Here is a 12,508-nt window from a genome sequence, read left to right on the forward strand (position 1 = left end):
CACACTTGGCATATTCGATCTCGGCAAAATTTTGGAAATCAAAGGGATCGATCGATAAATCAAGGTGATCAATCGACCAATCAATTAATGCTCTTAATGACACGAAAATCGAATCTCGACAAAGATGGAAAGTTGGTGGATCAGTCGACTGATAGAGAGATCGAATGACCAAAATAATCAGTAGATGATCAAACATCTTTTCAGTCAACTAAATGAAGCTTATAAAAAGTCCTCGAGATCAAAGCTGACTAGAATAGCAATTATGCAACCTTATGATCTACTACTCTTCTATTCATGCTACTACTACACTTTAACTACGTGTGCAAGCTACTACGAATCTTCTCCGACGATATGCGCTCTAATTCTTTAATTATTGTCAGTATATTTTGTGCTTTCATTATTTCTGTAAGATAGTAATTTGTTACTATCCTATACATCATTTGTATGAGTTACTTCTTCTCTTAAGTTTTTAGAAAGAAGGCTATTAGAAATTTGTCTAATGGTGCGATCAAGGATCGCGGGTCTTGTAGTAAAAGTTGACATATGCTCCGAATCAAGTAACTAAATAAGTCACTTGAATTGCTTTTACTATTTTATTCCACTACTTACTTTCATAAAAGAAAAAGATTTTTAAACTAACGATATTCACCACCCCCTCTATTGTTTCTTTTCCATCCTTCACATGGGGCCTCTCTGCTTGACCCATACCCTCAAAAGTTGTATGAAACATGGCCCGGTGATATGCTATCAAAGACAATGGCATGTGAGGAAGACTGATCATCTGTGTAGGTGCTTGCATGAAGCCAACCGTTGGTGGAGGAGGAATTGGCCGAAACCTAGTTGGGCCTTCTACTCGGGTCCCTCATTCGATATGAGGGCTTGTTATCGATGTAGCCGTGTCATTTGGTAAAAGACCCTTGGATGTTGCTTGTTGTTATTGCTACACTAACTTCTATGCCTGAGTAGCTATTAGCAATTCTAAATCCTCTTGTGACAGGGTAATTGTGGTGAATCGTCTAATCTCATCCATCTCCGTGTTTTAGATTCAGGCGAAGTTCCCACAAATAACTCCAAATTTGATCTTGTCTGAAAGCGAGGGTGATGACACGCTAGCTATGGGTGGTTTCAAGGTGGATTGTATGTTAACTAGGAGAAGACCTTGAGCTGGTAGAAGATGGCGCTAAGCGATCCTGGAGCTAAGAGCTACAAACCTGTGCACACCACAGATAGAGCTATGAGGAATGTTAGAGCGAAACTAGAGAAGGGGTCCCTGGCACAGACACTCCGATGCTCATGTCAGAATAGTAGTCGAGCAAATTGGAGAAGATGATGAATAGTAGAATAACTGTGTAAATGCATGAGTGTGTGAATTCATATACATTCATGTGCGTACGTGGCCAACGGAGATGACCCCCTTTTTATACCACCTTTCATAACTTCCGTATTAATGAGGCAACAAAAAATGTCTGGTGTTAAAGTATGTCGCGTGATGGAGTATGTATAACAATCTTCCTATAGGCGGAGGAAGGCTCTATTGCATTCATATATCAGAGTAATGGCGTATTCCCTTACATGTTGTTGTAATTCTCTCACAATGTTGTCTCCGAAAGAGAGTCTGATCGGCTCTGGACCGACCGACTGTAGACTAGATGCCACGCTCATGTGGGAAAATGGACCCCAAATATCCGACCGACACTGGGGCCTTGTGGATGTAAGCTGAGGATCATGCCCATAAGTGGAAAGTTGAACCCTAGAGGTTTAACTAGCTTCTGGGTCAGACGGATGTAAGTTAAGAGTCTTGCATTTGGAGAAGTGGAGAGTTGAACCTCGTAAGTCCGATCGGCCTTTAAGCCAACTGGGTTTTTGTTGGGGATTTGGTATCCGCTAGGACAATATGTCCGGTTGAACTTTATGTCGGGGGTTCATTTTACACTCGATGGCTATATTTGAATATAGAATTTGGTCCAGCTGAACGATATGCCTAGCGTGTCCTATCAGCCCTTTAGTCCGATCGGTCAGAGCACTTGGCAGTATCACTAGTCTTATTTTAGCATGACATTGATACGTCCTGAGAGTTAACCTCTTCTTGACTTTGACCGTCACATCAACTCACTTTCTTGACATTGAAGTCAACTTTGAGGGTCCCACCTTACTGGCCGTATCAAACTTATTAACCTAAGCCAATTATCAATAATAATCCTGTTTTGTATTTCAATAATTTCAACAACAGGGAGCTCGTTGCTCATGGTATGCCTTCTCAGCAGAGATGACAGGGGCATTGGAAGAAATCAGGTAGCGCAGTCTTGGATAAGGAACAAGATCGGTCTGGAACTCGGTGAGATCTACATTTACAGATTCAACGTCAAATCTCGAGGAAGTAGTCCAAGGTGAAATCACCTGCACAACATGAGAACTCCATCGGACCATTCACAACTTAAGAATTAGATTGATACATGATTGAGAAATTCCGTACTTGAGACACCAGGTGATTGAGGTTTGTGTTGGTTGGACGTTCGATATATCTGTGTTGATGGATACACAGTGAAACCAAGCTTCGGCTTCTTGCCATAGTACTCATCAGGACGCTCAAGAAGAAGTGAGCCAAGACCTGATCCTGTTCCTCCACCAACAGCACCGAAGACAAGGAAGCCTTGAAGATCATTACAGTTGTCATGAGCAAGGTTCCTAATGCGATCCAGGTAGAGGTCTCCACAAATTCCTTGTCAACTGCATAATGATCAGTAAGGAAAAACTAAATGAGTTGAAACAAGATACCAATATATAAGAGAAACTTAGCTTCTATTTGACAATAATATTAAATTTCTAAATTGATTAATGGTAAAAAGAACCACGGTTGCAATATCCAGGAGCAAAATTGTTGTCGTAACATTTCAAACTGTGTATTTCGAGTTAGTGTATTTAACCCATAAAGTTTGGGTTCATCATTTCTGACAACATAATCTTTGTATGAGAGTTTTAACCATGCATTTTATAAAGTCATTCAGACCTGGTGTCTCATCACAGATCTGGCAATAAAGACTGAGCAACAGGAGTCTCTATCCTAGCATCGTGATACAATGATCCGAATCAATAGAGGAAAAAATTGCTACTTCCTAAACCCCTCAAGGCTAAAGAATCGCCAGATATATATCCAGTTGTATGCAGGAAACAAATTATATATATATTTTTTTCATGAAACACTCCGAGCCCATTGGTCAAGTGGTCGACCACCACCAGCAGCGCACAGTCACGGCTCTAATGTAACGTCGGTCCACCAACGAATGCAACCACATTCGACGGTTGTCAATGCATGCACAATATGCGTAATGCGCTCGTGGCCCTTGCCTGCTCAAGCCATCGATGCGCTATGTTGACCAGTTCCCTCATTAGTGCACTGTCAAGCTCGACTGGTGCCCTACTTTGCTCACACGGTCGCTGCAATAGCAATGAATAGGTGTTATCAATAAAATTTACATTTATATGAAATCTGGGTAAAAATAACAATCTATTCAATAATTCTTTTTATTACCTTTACAATAAGGACAAAATGATCCTGCAAAATGAAATAATATAAAATAAAAATAATTTTTTTATAATCTAAATATCTAACTCATCAAAATAATTAATTTTGAAGATAATTAATCTAATCTTATAAAAATTTTCCATCTGTATAAATTTATCGTCCCACTAGATAAAAAAATTTCTTTAGTGCATTGAAGTTGAGATTCTAATCTTTTGTTTCGATTGGAGAAAGAGAAATATGAAATATTAAAATCAAAGTCAATTTCATTTTAATTTCGTAACACAGTCGTATCTATCCAGTTTTAATCGGATATAATTTGCATTTCAAAATTATTAAAGAAACAATTTTTTACTTGCCCATCGAAAACCCATCTTATTTTATATTTTTTTTATCAAATTATCATTTTATACTCGTTGCAACTCTTCCTCATAAAAAATTAATTTAATTTTTAATATTAGATATTAAATTAATAAAAATAAATACTACACTTCATCTTAGTTAAAAAAGTCAAGAAATATATACTTTCTAATATCGTAGATGCAAGATATTTATAGAAATTTGTACTCATGGTGTTGTCAATCCTAAAATATAGGACTACAAAAAATGATTTTCATATTTTTTTATATAAAAAAAATAACTAAAGAAAATTACTAATAATCTTTAAATTTATTTTTAACATTAAAAGAAAAAAAGGACATTAACATAATTTTATTTTAGACTTCATCAAAATTAATTAGTAAAGGGTCAAGATTCTTAATAAAATAGTAAATATGGTTAAAACTATTACATAACTTATAAAATTTTAAAAATATATAAGAATATATATAAAATAATAACAACAATTTACAAAAGGTGTATGTAAGTTTTCGAATTTATCAATAGGTGCATGCTATTTTATTATTTATCAAAGGGCACACCTTTTTATACTGCTTTTTTCATTCTACCCTCCTGATAAATTTGACTGCTTTTTTTATTCTTAGTCATTTCTCTCTATCTTTTCTCTTTCCTCCTATGCATGCAACATCTATTATCTTTCATCTTCTCTTTTGTCTTTCCTCTCTTTTCATGTCGATTCTTCTAAAAATATTTTAACATCGTAGAGAAGCCAAAATAAAAAATGGATAAGATATTTGAACTTCTTGCAATCCCATAAATCCACAGGAACTGAAATGAGTATAATCGGAGCACTCTAGGTCCATCATTAGATTTTGACAAAAACCCACTAATAGATCTAGAGAGTTTCGATTACACCCATTTCAGTTCCTATTGATTTCTGGGGTTACAAGGAGTTCAAATATGCTATTCATTATTTATTTTCATTTCTCAATGATGTTAAAAATATAATAAAAATGAATTATCAAAATTCTCCACGTTGGGGCCTGATAATGATATGCAATCATATCATGCCCAACATGGAGAATTTTGACGATTCTTTCTTATTATGTTTTAACACTTCTGCAAAGTAAAAAATAAAAAATAGATAGGATATTTGAACTCCTTGCAGACCCAAAAATGTACAGGAACTGAAATGAGTGTAATCAGAGTTCTCTAGGTTCATTAGTGGATTTTGACTTAAATTCACTTATAGACCTAAAGAGCTCCGATTGCATCAATTTTAGTTCTTGTGGATTTCTGGGGTTGTAAGAAGTTTAAATATGCTATCCATTGCTTATTTTGACTTCTTGAATGAGTTAAAATATAATAAGAAAGAATCATCAAGATTCTTTCATATCAGGAGTTAAAATCAAAATTCTCCATATGGGTCTGATATGGAATCATATCAGGTCCAATGTGGGGCTGAAATCATATCAGGCCCAACGTGAAAATTTTTGATGATTCTTTCTTATTACATTTTAACACATCTGCGAAGCTAAAATAAACAATGGATAGCATATTTGAACTCTTTGCAACCCCAGAAATCCACAAGAACTAAAATGGGTATAATTGAAGCTTTCTAGGTCCATCAGTGGATTTTGACTCTTATAAGGCCCAATGTGGAGATTTTTGGCGATTCTTCCTTCTTATTACATTTTAACACCCCAAAAAGCTAAAATAAACAATGGGTAGCATATTTAAACTCCTTGCAACTCTAGAAATTCACTTGAACTAAAATGGATGCAATATGAGATCTCTAGGTCCATTAGTGAATTTTGACCGAAATCCACTGATGGACTTAGAGAGCTTTGATTGCTTCTATTTCAGTTTTTGTGGATTTTTGGGATCACATGAAATTTAAATATGCTATTCATTATTTATTTCAGCTTCACAATGGTGTTAAAATATCGATATCAGGCTCATGTTGGGCCCGATATGATTCTATATCATGCCTACGTTGGGTTTGATATGATTTCATATCAGGCCTTCGTTGGGCCTGATATTGAATCGCCTGATATGATTCCATATCAAGGCAATGTGAAATTTTTTTTATAATTTTTTATTATTATATTTTAATACCTTTGAGAAGTCAAAATAAACAATGGATAACATATTTGAACTCCTTGCAATACCAGAAATCTACAGGAACTGAAATGAGTGTAATCGGAACTCTCTAAGTCCATTAGTGAGTTTTGGTCAAAATCCACTTATGAACCTAGAGAGCTTCAATTGCACCCATTTTAGTTCCTATGAATTTCTGGGGTTGAAAAAAGTTCAAATATACTATCCATTATTTATTTTAGCTTATCGAGGGTGTTAAAATTTTTAAAAGAATCAGCATGCAAAAAAGAGAAAAAAGAAGAGAGGAAAAAGAATAGATGTTGCATATAAAGGATGAAAGATAAAAGAGGGAGAAATGACAGAGAAAATAAAAAGAAAAATAGTCAAATTTGTCCAGAGAGTAGAATGGGAAGAGGACTATAAAATGGTGTGCCCTTTGATAAATAATAAAGTAGTATACGTCTTTTGGTAAATTCAAAAACCTACATATACCATTTGGTAAATTGCCAAAATAATAATGGAGAGCAAAGTAATATAAAATTTTTCATAATTTTTTAAAAACTAATAATAAATTATAAACTTTAAAAATATATATTAAACATGAATTTTACCAAAATAAAATTAAATTAAAAATTTAGTCATATACTATTTTTGTCAGGAACTACTATATTTAAAAATGATTATATAATAATTTTGATTTAAATAATTATTTTTTAAAAAAAATTAAATATATAAATCCAATCATACTTTTAAAATAATCAAAACTCCCTAAAATCAGTCTAAACTACTATATAAATATATATAAGTTTTGATCGAATGGTTAGATATAACAGTTTGTGACTAAATGATCAAAGTTATTACATGGTCATATTTGAGCCATTTGTCACTACGGTTAGGTTACAATGGTCTCGTAAAGTGCACATCCATATATTCAAATTTTAAATAAAAAATGATCATTTGATAGTTTTGGACGAAACTGCAACATGATTATTTCGAACCATTTACTCACTTTGGAAACATGGTTAGACTCCAGTCGCATTCTAGAGTACATTTGGTGAGAGATCATGCATGACATTAGATGTTGAATAGTGCCACAAAAAACAATTTCAAATTATCAAATTATAAGTACAATAGAACTATAAATGCAGCAAACAAATAAAAGCAATTTAGAGAAGACTCAAGAATTTATACGATTCGAAACTCTCAATTTCTACATCACAATCGATCCACTAAAAATCACTAGCTTTCTTCTCTAAGTGTTCTAGAGATGGAGAAACTTTTTTACAAAAAGATAATAAATGAAATGAGTAAAAGATTTGTAAAATATTGAAGACCTTAAACCAAAAGACAATATAAAAATTTAACAATAAGAGTAGGTGGAAATTGAGAAAATGAGATGAGAATTATTATAGTAGTAGTGTCTCTCACAATTAACCCCTAGTCCAATTGATCAAATTTTTATTAAATTTCATCTTCAAACAATATGTTTGACATAAATTATTTTAAATGAGTGTAATAGGGTTAAGATTAATCAAATAATTGACAGTTAAAAAATTCAAATAGATTAAAATTAATTATATATTTGACAATGACATTAATAAAAAGTTTTAATAATCTCAAGGCTACTGTAAGATAAATATTACTATAATAAACAAGGAAGTGAATATTGATAAAGTAAAAAAAATTGTGATTTACCTCTTCTAGATGTCCATGTGGAATGGTGGATTCTAATTTTTATTTTTATTTTTTCTACAATAAATAAACATTCAATAAATGTCACCAATGAATATGAGTATTTTAAATATTTTTTTAAGAAAAAATATTTAATATTTTTACTTTATAATTATTACAGTTTTTATAAAAAATAGTAAAAAAATTATATCAATGCTCTATTTTATATTTTAAATATATTATCTTTTTAATTTTTGTCCCATTTAAATTCTTCAAGAAGAGGAACAGTGCTCCCTATCGGTCAGGTCTCCGCCATGATAAACATGTGAGAATCTTCTCCATCAGCTCTCAACCATGATAAGAAATCTCCTCAGACCGCTATCTCATGCTACAGCTGGTCTGATGCAGACATACGTCATATTGAAGATGGCTTATTCCCTTCTCTCAGCCGTAAAAAGCCGCTTCATCTCGAATTCCGTTTCATTTATAAAGTTACACATTCACAACGTTTGAACCATAAAAATCGCATGATCCACACGTTTTTGAAAGCCCACTCGAGCATCACACAGCCAATTGTAAAGCTTTAGCAAATGTTGCTCATGATATTATTTGAATATAGAAACAGCACACAAGTCGACGCCATCTTGAACACTTAACAGTTGCACTCACAGAAGTAATGTTTCAAAAAATTAAAAAGAAAAACTAGAATTCTAATTCGAAGTCCAATAATCGAAGACTAGTAGTTCAACTAGGAGGAGAAAACAATCAGTATTTCTATTCAATTTACAGACAGAAAAGTTATAATAACCACGCTGCATCGATCGAGTAAAAAACATTCCAACTTTTTCAAGTCCAACTAGGCATACCTCTGTGCGCCAAGTTTACATTCAGATTGCCACACTTCGAATTGTTGCTGGCAGTGTTTTTGTGGAGATTGCTTGCTGTTCTTTTATCTGGTATACTACAGTTTTCTTTTGGTAAAGAGTAAAGACCCATTATATTCACGCACTATGAGAAATAATCAAACTTGTACATCAATGAACTAAGCAAATAGAACCCTGATTTCTTGCTTAGAATAATACCACTCCAGTTCTAGCTCATCCCCTGCCCAACTAACCAAATTGGCAAAAATCTGATGCATGTAATCATCCAGCAGTAATCATCTAGCAGTAACCAAATTGGCAAAAAATCTGATGCATGTAATCATCTAGCAGTAAAGGTGCCAATAATCATGTTGATCCTTCTACCTTTTATTCTTTAAATACTAGACGCAATTCCATCGGGTCATAAGAGCCTCAATCAAATCAAATCAAATCAAAAAAAAAAAAAAACCACTCACAGTTCAAGTGACAATTTCTAACTTTATCTTTTATACTTAGCACTACTACTTCTACTACTACTACATTTCACATTAAGCACTAACCAAAACCACAACCAAAATGACTACCAAGATCTGTGCTATTCCCAGCCTGCTCTTATATGGCAAACAAACCAACAAGCAATAACACATTCATCGAAAAAGGAAAAAAAATCCTAATTATCATTTAATTATCAAGGTGGAAGCAATTAATTTCATCACCTAACGCCATGAGGAAACCGTGAGGAGAGGACGGTCACCCCACACCAGGGAAAGGAAGGGCGGGTTGCAATCCAATAGGGTGTACTTGGAGCTGTAGTTGTAGTTCCAGAGGAGAAGCTTCGCTTGGCTCACAGCGTAGTTGCTCAGCGCCACGGGCTCGAAGCCGCACCGCTCCATCACGGCTGTCCATTCATCCTTCCCCCACATTCGCACCCGTCGGTTCTTCCCCTCGCCGGGCCCCACGGCCCCCAGGATCCGACGACCGAAGAGGAGCCGCTCCACCCGGGCTCGCTCGGCCGAGTCGCGCCCCATCGGCGGGTCGAGCGAGTCGAACATCGCCGCATAGTAGGCCAGCGCGGTGGCGAAGCGCTCCGCGAAGCCGGATTGATTCAGACTCGCCTCGTACTCGCCCAGCGTCATGACGCTGGGGGCGAGCGATTTGGCAACCCGGAGAACGCGCTCGACTGGCTCGGGCGATTCGCCGATCAGGTGGTAGAGCTGGAGCATGAAGTTGACTGCCAGCGACTCGTCCGGGTCCACCCGGAAGGTGGTCGATGCGAGCTCCGAGATCGGGGTGAGAATGGGATCGAACTCGAAATCCAGATCAAGTAGCGCCGCAAAGTCACGGAGGCGGTTCCCGGTAGCGACGAGCGACTCTGCGGGCGCTGCGCCAAGCGCCGGCGAGGGTATGCCGGAGATACGGACCTTTGATGGCTTTCCGGAGGGTCGGGTGGCGAGGGCCTGGAGTAGTGCTGCCCACTGTACGCCCTGAACTATACCGAAGTCCACGATGTGAATCCGCGGCGCGGACTCAGTCGCTTCTAGAATCGCCTGATTTGCAGTAAGGTGTGCAAATTTGGAGTAAGGGCACGCATCGTTGAGGACCTTGTAACAGAGAGTGAACTCCTCTGGCGTAGTGTCGAAGATGGGAATAGGATGTGAATGAGCTCCAAGGAGCCGCCCATAGAGGGCTTCCGCAAAGTAAAACGCGACGCGTTCCGTCGGATCACCAAACTCGGAGGCAGATTCTCTGATACGGATCAAAGACTTAGCAGCAAGATCAGGGTCAGAATCGGCGAGCCGCGCGCACTCGAGTAGGCATGTCAAGAGCGGCGGCGAGGAAGCGCTGCTCTCCGGAGGCTGATCTCGCAAGGGGGCAGCGGCGGCGGTTCCAGATACCTTGCTTGGTTCTGGGGGATCGGAGGACGGCGCTTCAGCCGCCGACGAAAGCAGGGTAGAGACACGAGCGGCCTGGTGGTGTTGCTGGACCGAAGGAAGGGGAGCGATCTTGGAGTTTTCAGGGAAGAAGACGCGGTTGAGGTCGCCCGGTGACGAAGGGAGGCTGATCTCAGCGGAGCAAGAGGGAAACCCCTCCCCGAAGAGGGCTTCTGCTCCGTCGGCGGCGCCAGGCCAAGTGTCGCTAATCAGCACGGAGTTCTCTGCGGGGGCCTCACCGATGAGGCTTTCCATCCACTCATCTGTGTCGAACTCTGCCGCGACGGTTGATCCGAAGTCGGAGAGGCGGAAGGGGCCATGGTCGAGATGGCGGCCGCCACCGTGAGGAGAGAATCCAGGGATGGGTTCGGCGACAAATGGATCAGCAAACACGGCTCCAGATTCAGGGACGACGAAGGGCAAGTGATCCGACAAGTGTTGGTGGTGGATGTGATGCGAAGCCCAGGGCGGGTGGTTGGTGGAGAAGGGGTTGACGGAGACGCCCAGCTGTTGCTGTTGCTGCTCCTGCTGTTGGCGCTGCTGTTGCTGTTGTTGCTGCTGCTGCTGCTGAATCACCTGCTGCGCGATCGCCATTAGATTTCCGCTGTCGGCGCACATGTACGCCATCTGCTCAATCTCCTTTGAGAAAATACAACAAAGCGCACGCAATCGTCGTCGTCCTCCTCCAAACTGCGCTGCGCTATCAAAGAGGGAGGAGGCAGTAGTGTCAGGCTATTCGGCGCTCTGTTTAGACGCAGTGGAGTACTGAGTGAGTGAGTTACTGCGTAAGGAGGACGGGAAGCGGAAGAGGGGAAGAAGGTTTTGAGGGAGGAGGGTTTGGGGGCTATGCGTGAAAGAGAAGGAAAGGGATAGATGGATTGAAGAAAAAAGCCCAAGACACGAGGAAGTAGGCCCGCCCGAGGTGAGTAAGTTCAGCCAGATGGGTGAACCAGGCGTAGTGAAATCAGCATTGGGGGGAAATTAAAAAGGGTAAAAAAATTACTCCACGGTGGCAGGCAGCGCTCTCCTTGTCCCCCGCTTTGCTCGTTCAAGCGGCGATCGAGAGTGTCTCGTCGCCATTGGTCCCCTCCACCACCGATACGCTCCCATCCTCCAACTACGAAACTCCATTTCGGTCCAACACACCGTCCGGTCTCATCGTCATTTTGATTGATGGAATCTGTATTTACTTCGCTTCCTGTCTCGCACCAACAGGGAAAAAGAAGCCGGGGCTCGATCGTTGCGAGTAGGAGACACCTCGTTGAGCGCGCCGAGAGCTACGTGTCGACTCGTCCGTTGCTCGATCTGCCGCGCCACGTGGGTCGGGTGCCCCGGCTGCAACAGCGAATCCGATTCGATGGCGTCATCTAGCCATGGCCTCCAAGCCCGACTCGCTTGGAATCGCGATGGATCAATCAGACGCTCGCTATCAGTGGAGCTCTTTGTCGTTTCGCCGCCAGTCAGAAAGGCGACGAGAGGGCGATGATGCGCAAGTTGACTGGAACTTAAACCAAGGAAGGTGCGCACAGTCATCTCACCGTCGTGGCCTCGTGGGACCATCAATGATCGCAATATGGACGGTCGGATCTCTCTGTCTGTGTTTCGAGAAGATGTCGTCGCCATCGCCATCGCCATCGTCGTCATTGTCGTCATTGTCGTCGATTGAAATGGTTGGCGCTGTGGGCCGTAGGGACAACGACGGCTGAGGTAATGTGCCTTTGTGATTCTCCAGATGCGAAGCTTGATTACTTCGAAGAAGAGGAGAAGAAGACGATCGAAGGAGGGGAAGAAGCTGGTCCGGCGGTGTCGCTTTCTATCCTAACCGAAAGCGAACAGGAGATTTGGTTTAGAATCACTTGATTTCTTGGACTGCATGAAGATGGAGAAAGGAAGATATGCTCTTCTCCTTTGGATGATATATAGTGGTAGAGCATAAGCATTAATGTACAATGCATCTGATGCTTTCAACTATCCATTTTCACATACAAGACCAATTTACTTTTTGATGCATAAACCATTACGCATAATAAACATCCAAAAATTATTTGAGTAATGGAGAAGAACCATGATATTCATCAATTTAA

At 39.6% G+C, this 12,508-nt stretch overlaps 1 protein-coding gene and 1 pseudogene across 1 annotated transcript; both read right to left on the reverse strand.

Moving 5' to 3' along the window:
- Nucleotides 1-2,220: 2,220 nt before the first annotated feature.
- LOC122029084 lies at nt 2,221-8,626 on the reverse strand (annotated as a pseudogene).
- A 351-nt stretch (nt 8,627-8,977) lies between these two features.
- On the reverse strand, nt 8,978-11,653 carry LOC122029450 (SCARECROW-LIKE protein 7-like). Its single transcript, XM_042588436.1, has one exon. It carries the CDS (start codon nt 11,049-11,051, stop codon nt 9,210-9,212), a length of 1,842 nt encoding a protein of 613 aa, XP_042444370.1. The 5' UTR covers nt 11,052-11,653; the 3' UTR covers nt 8,978-9,209.
- Nucleotides 11,654-12,508: the final 855 nt, after the last annotated feature.

The sequence above is a fragment of the Zingiber officinale genome, chromosome 10B, assembly GCF_018446385.1.
Source record: "Zingiber officinale cultivar Zhangliang chromosome 10B, Zo_v1.1, whole genome shotgun sequence".
NCBI lineage: Eukaryota > Viridiplantae > Streptophyta > Magnoliopsida > Zingiberales > Zingiberaceae > Zingiber > Zingiber officinale.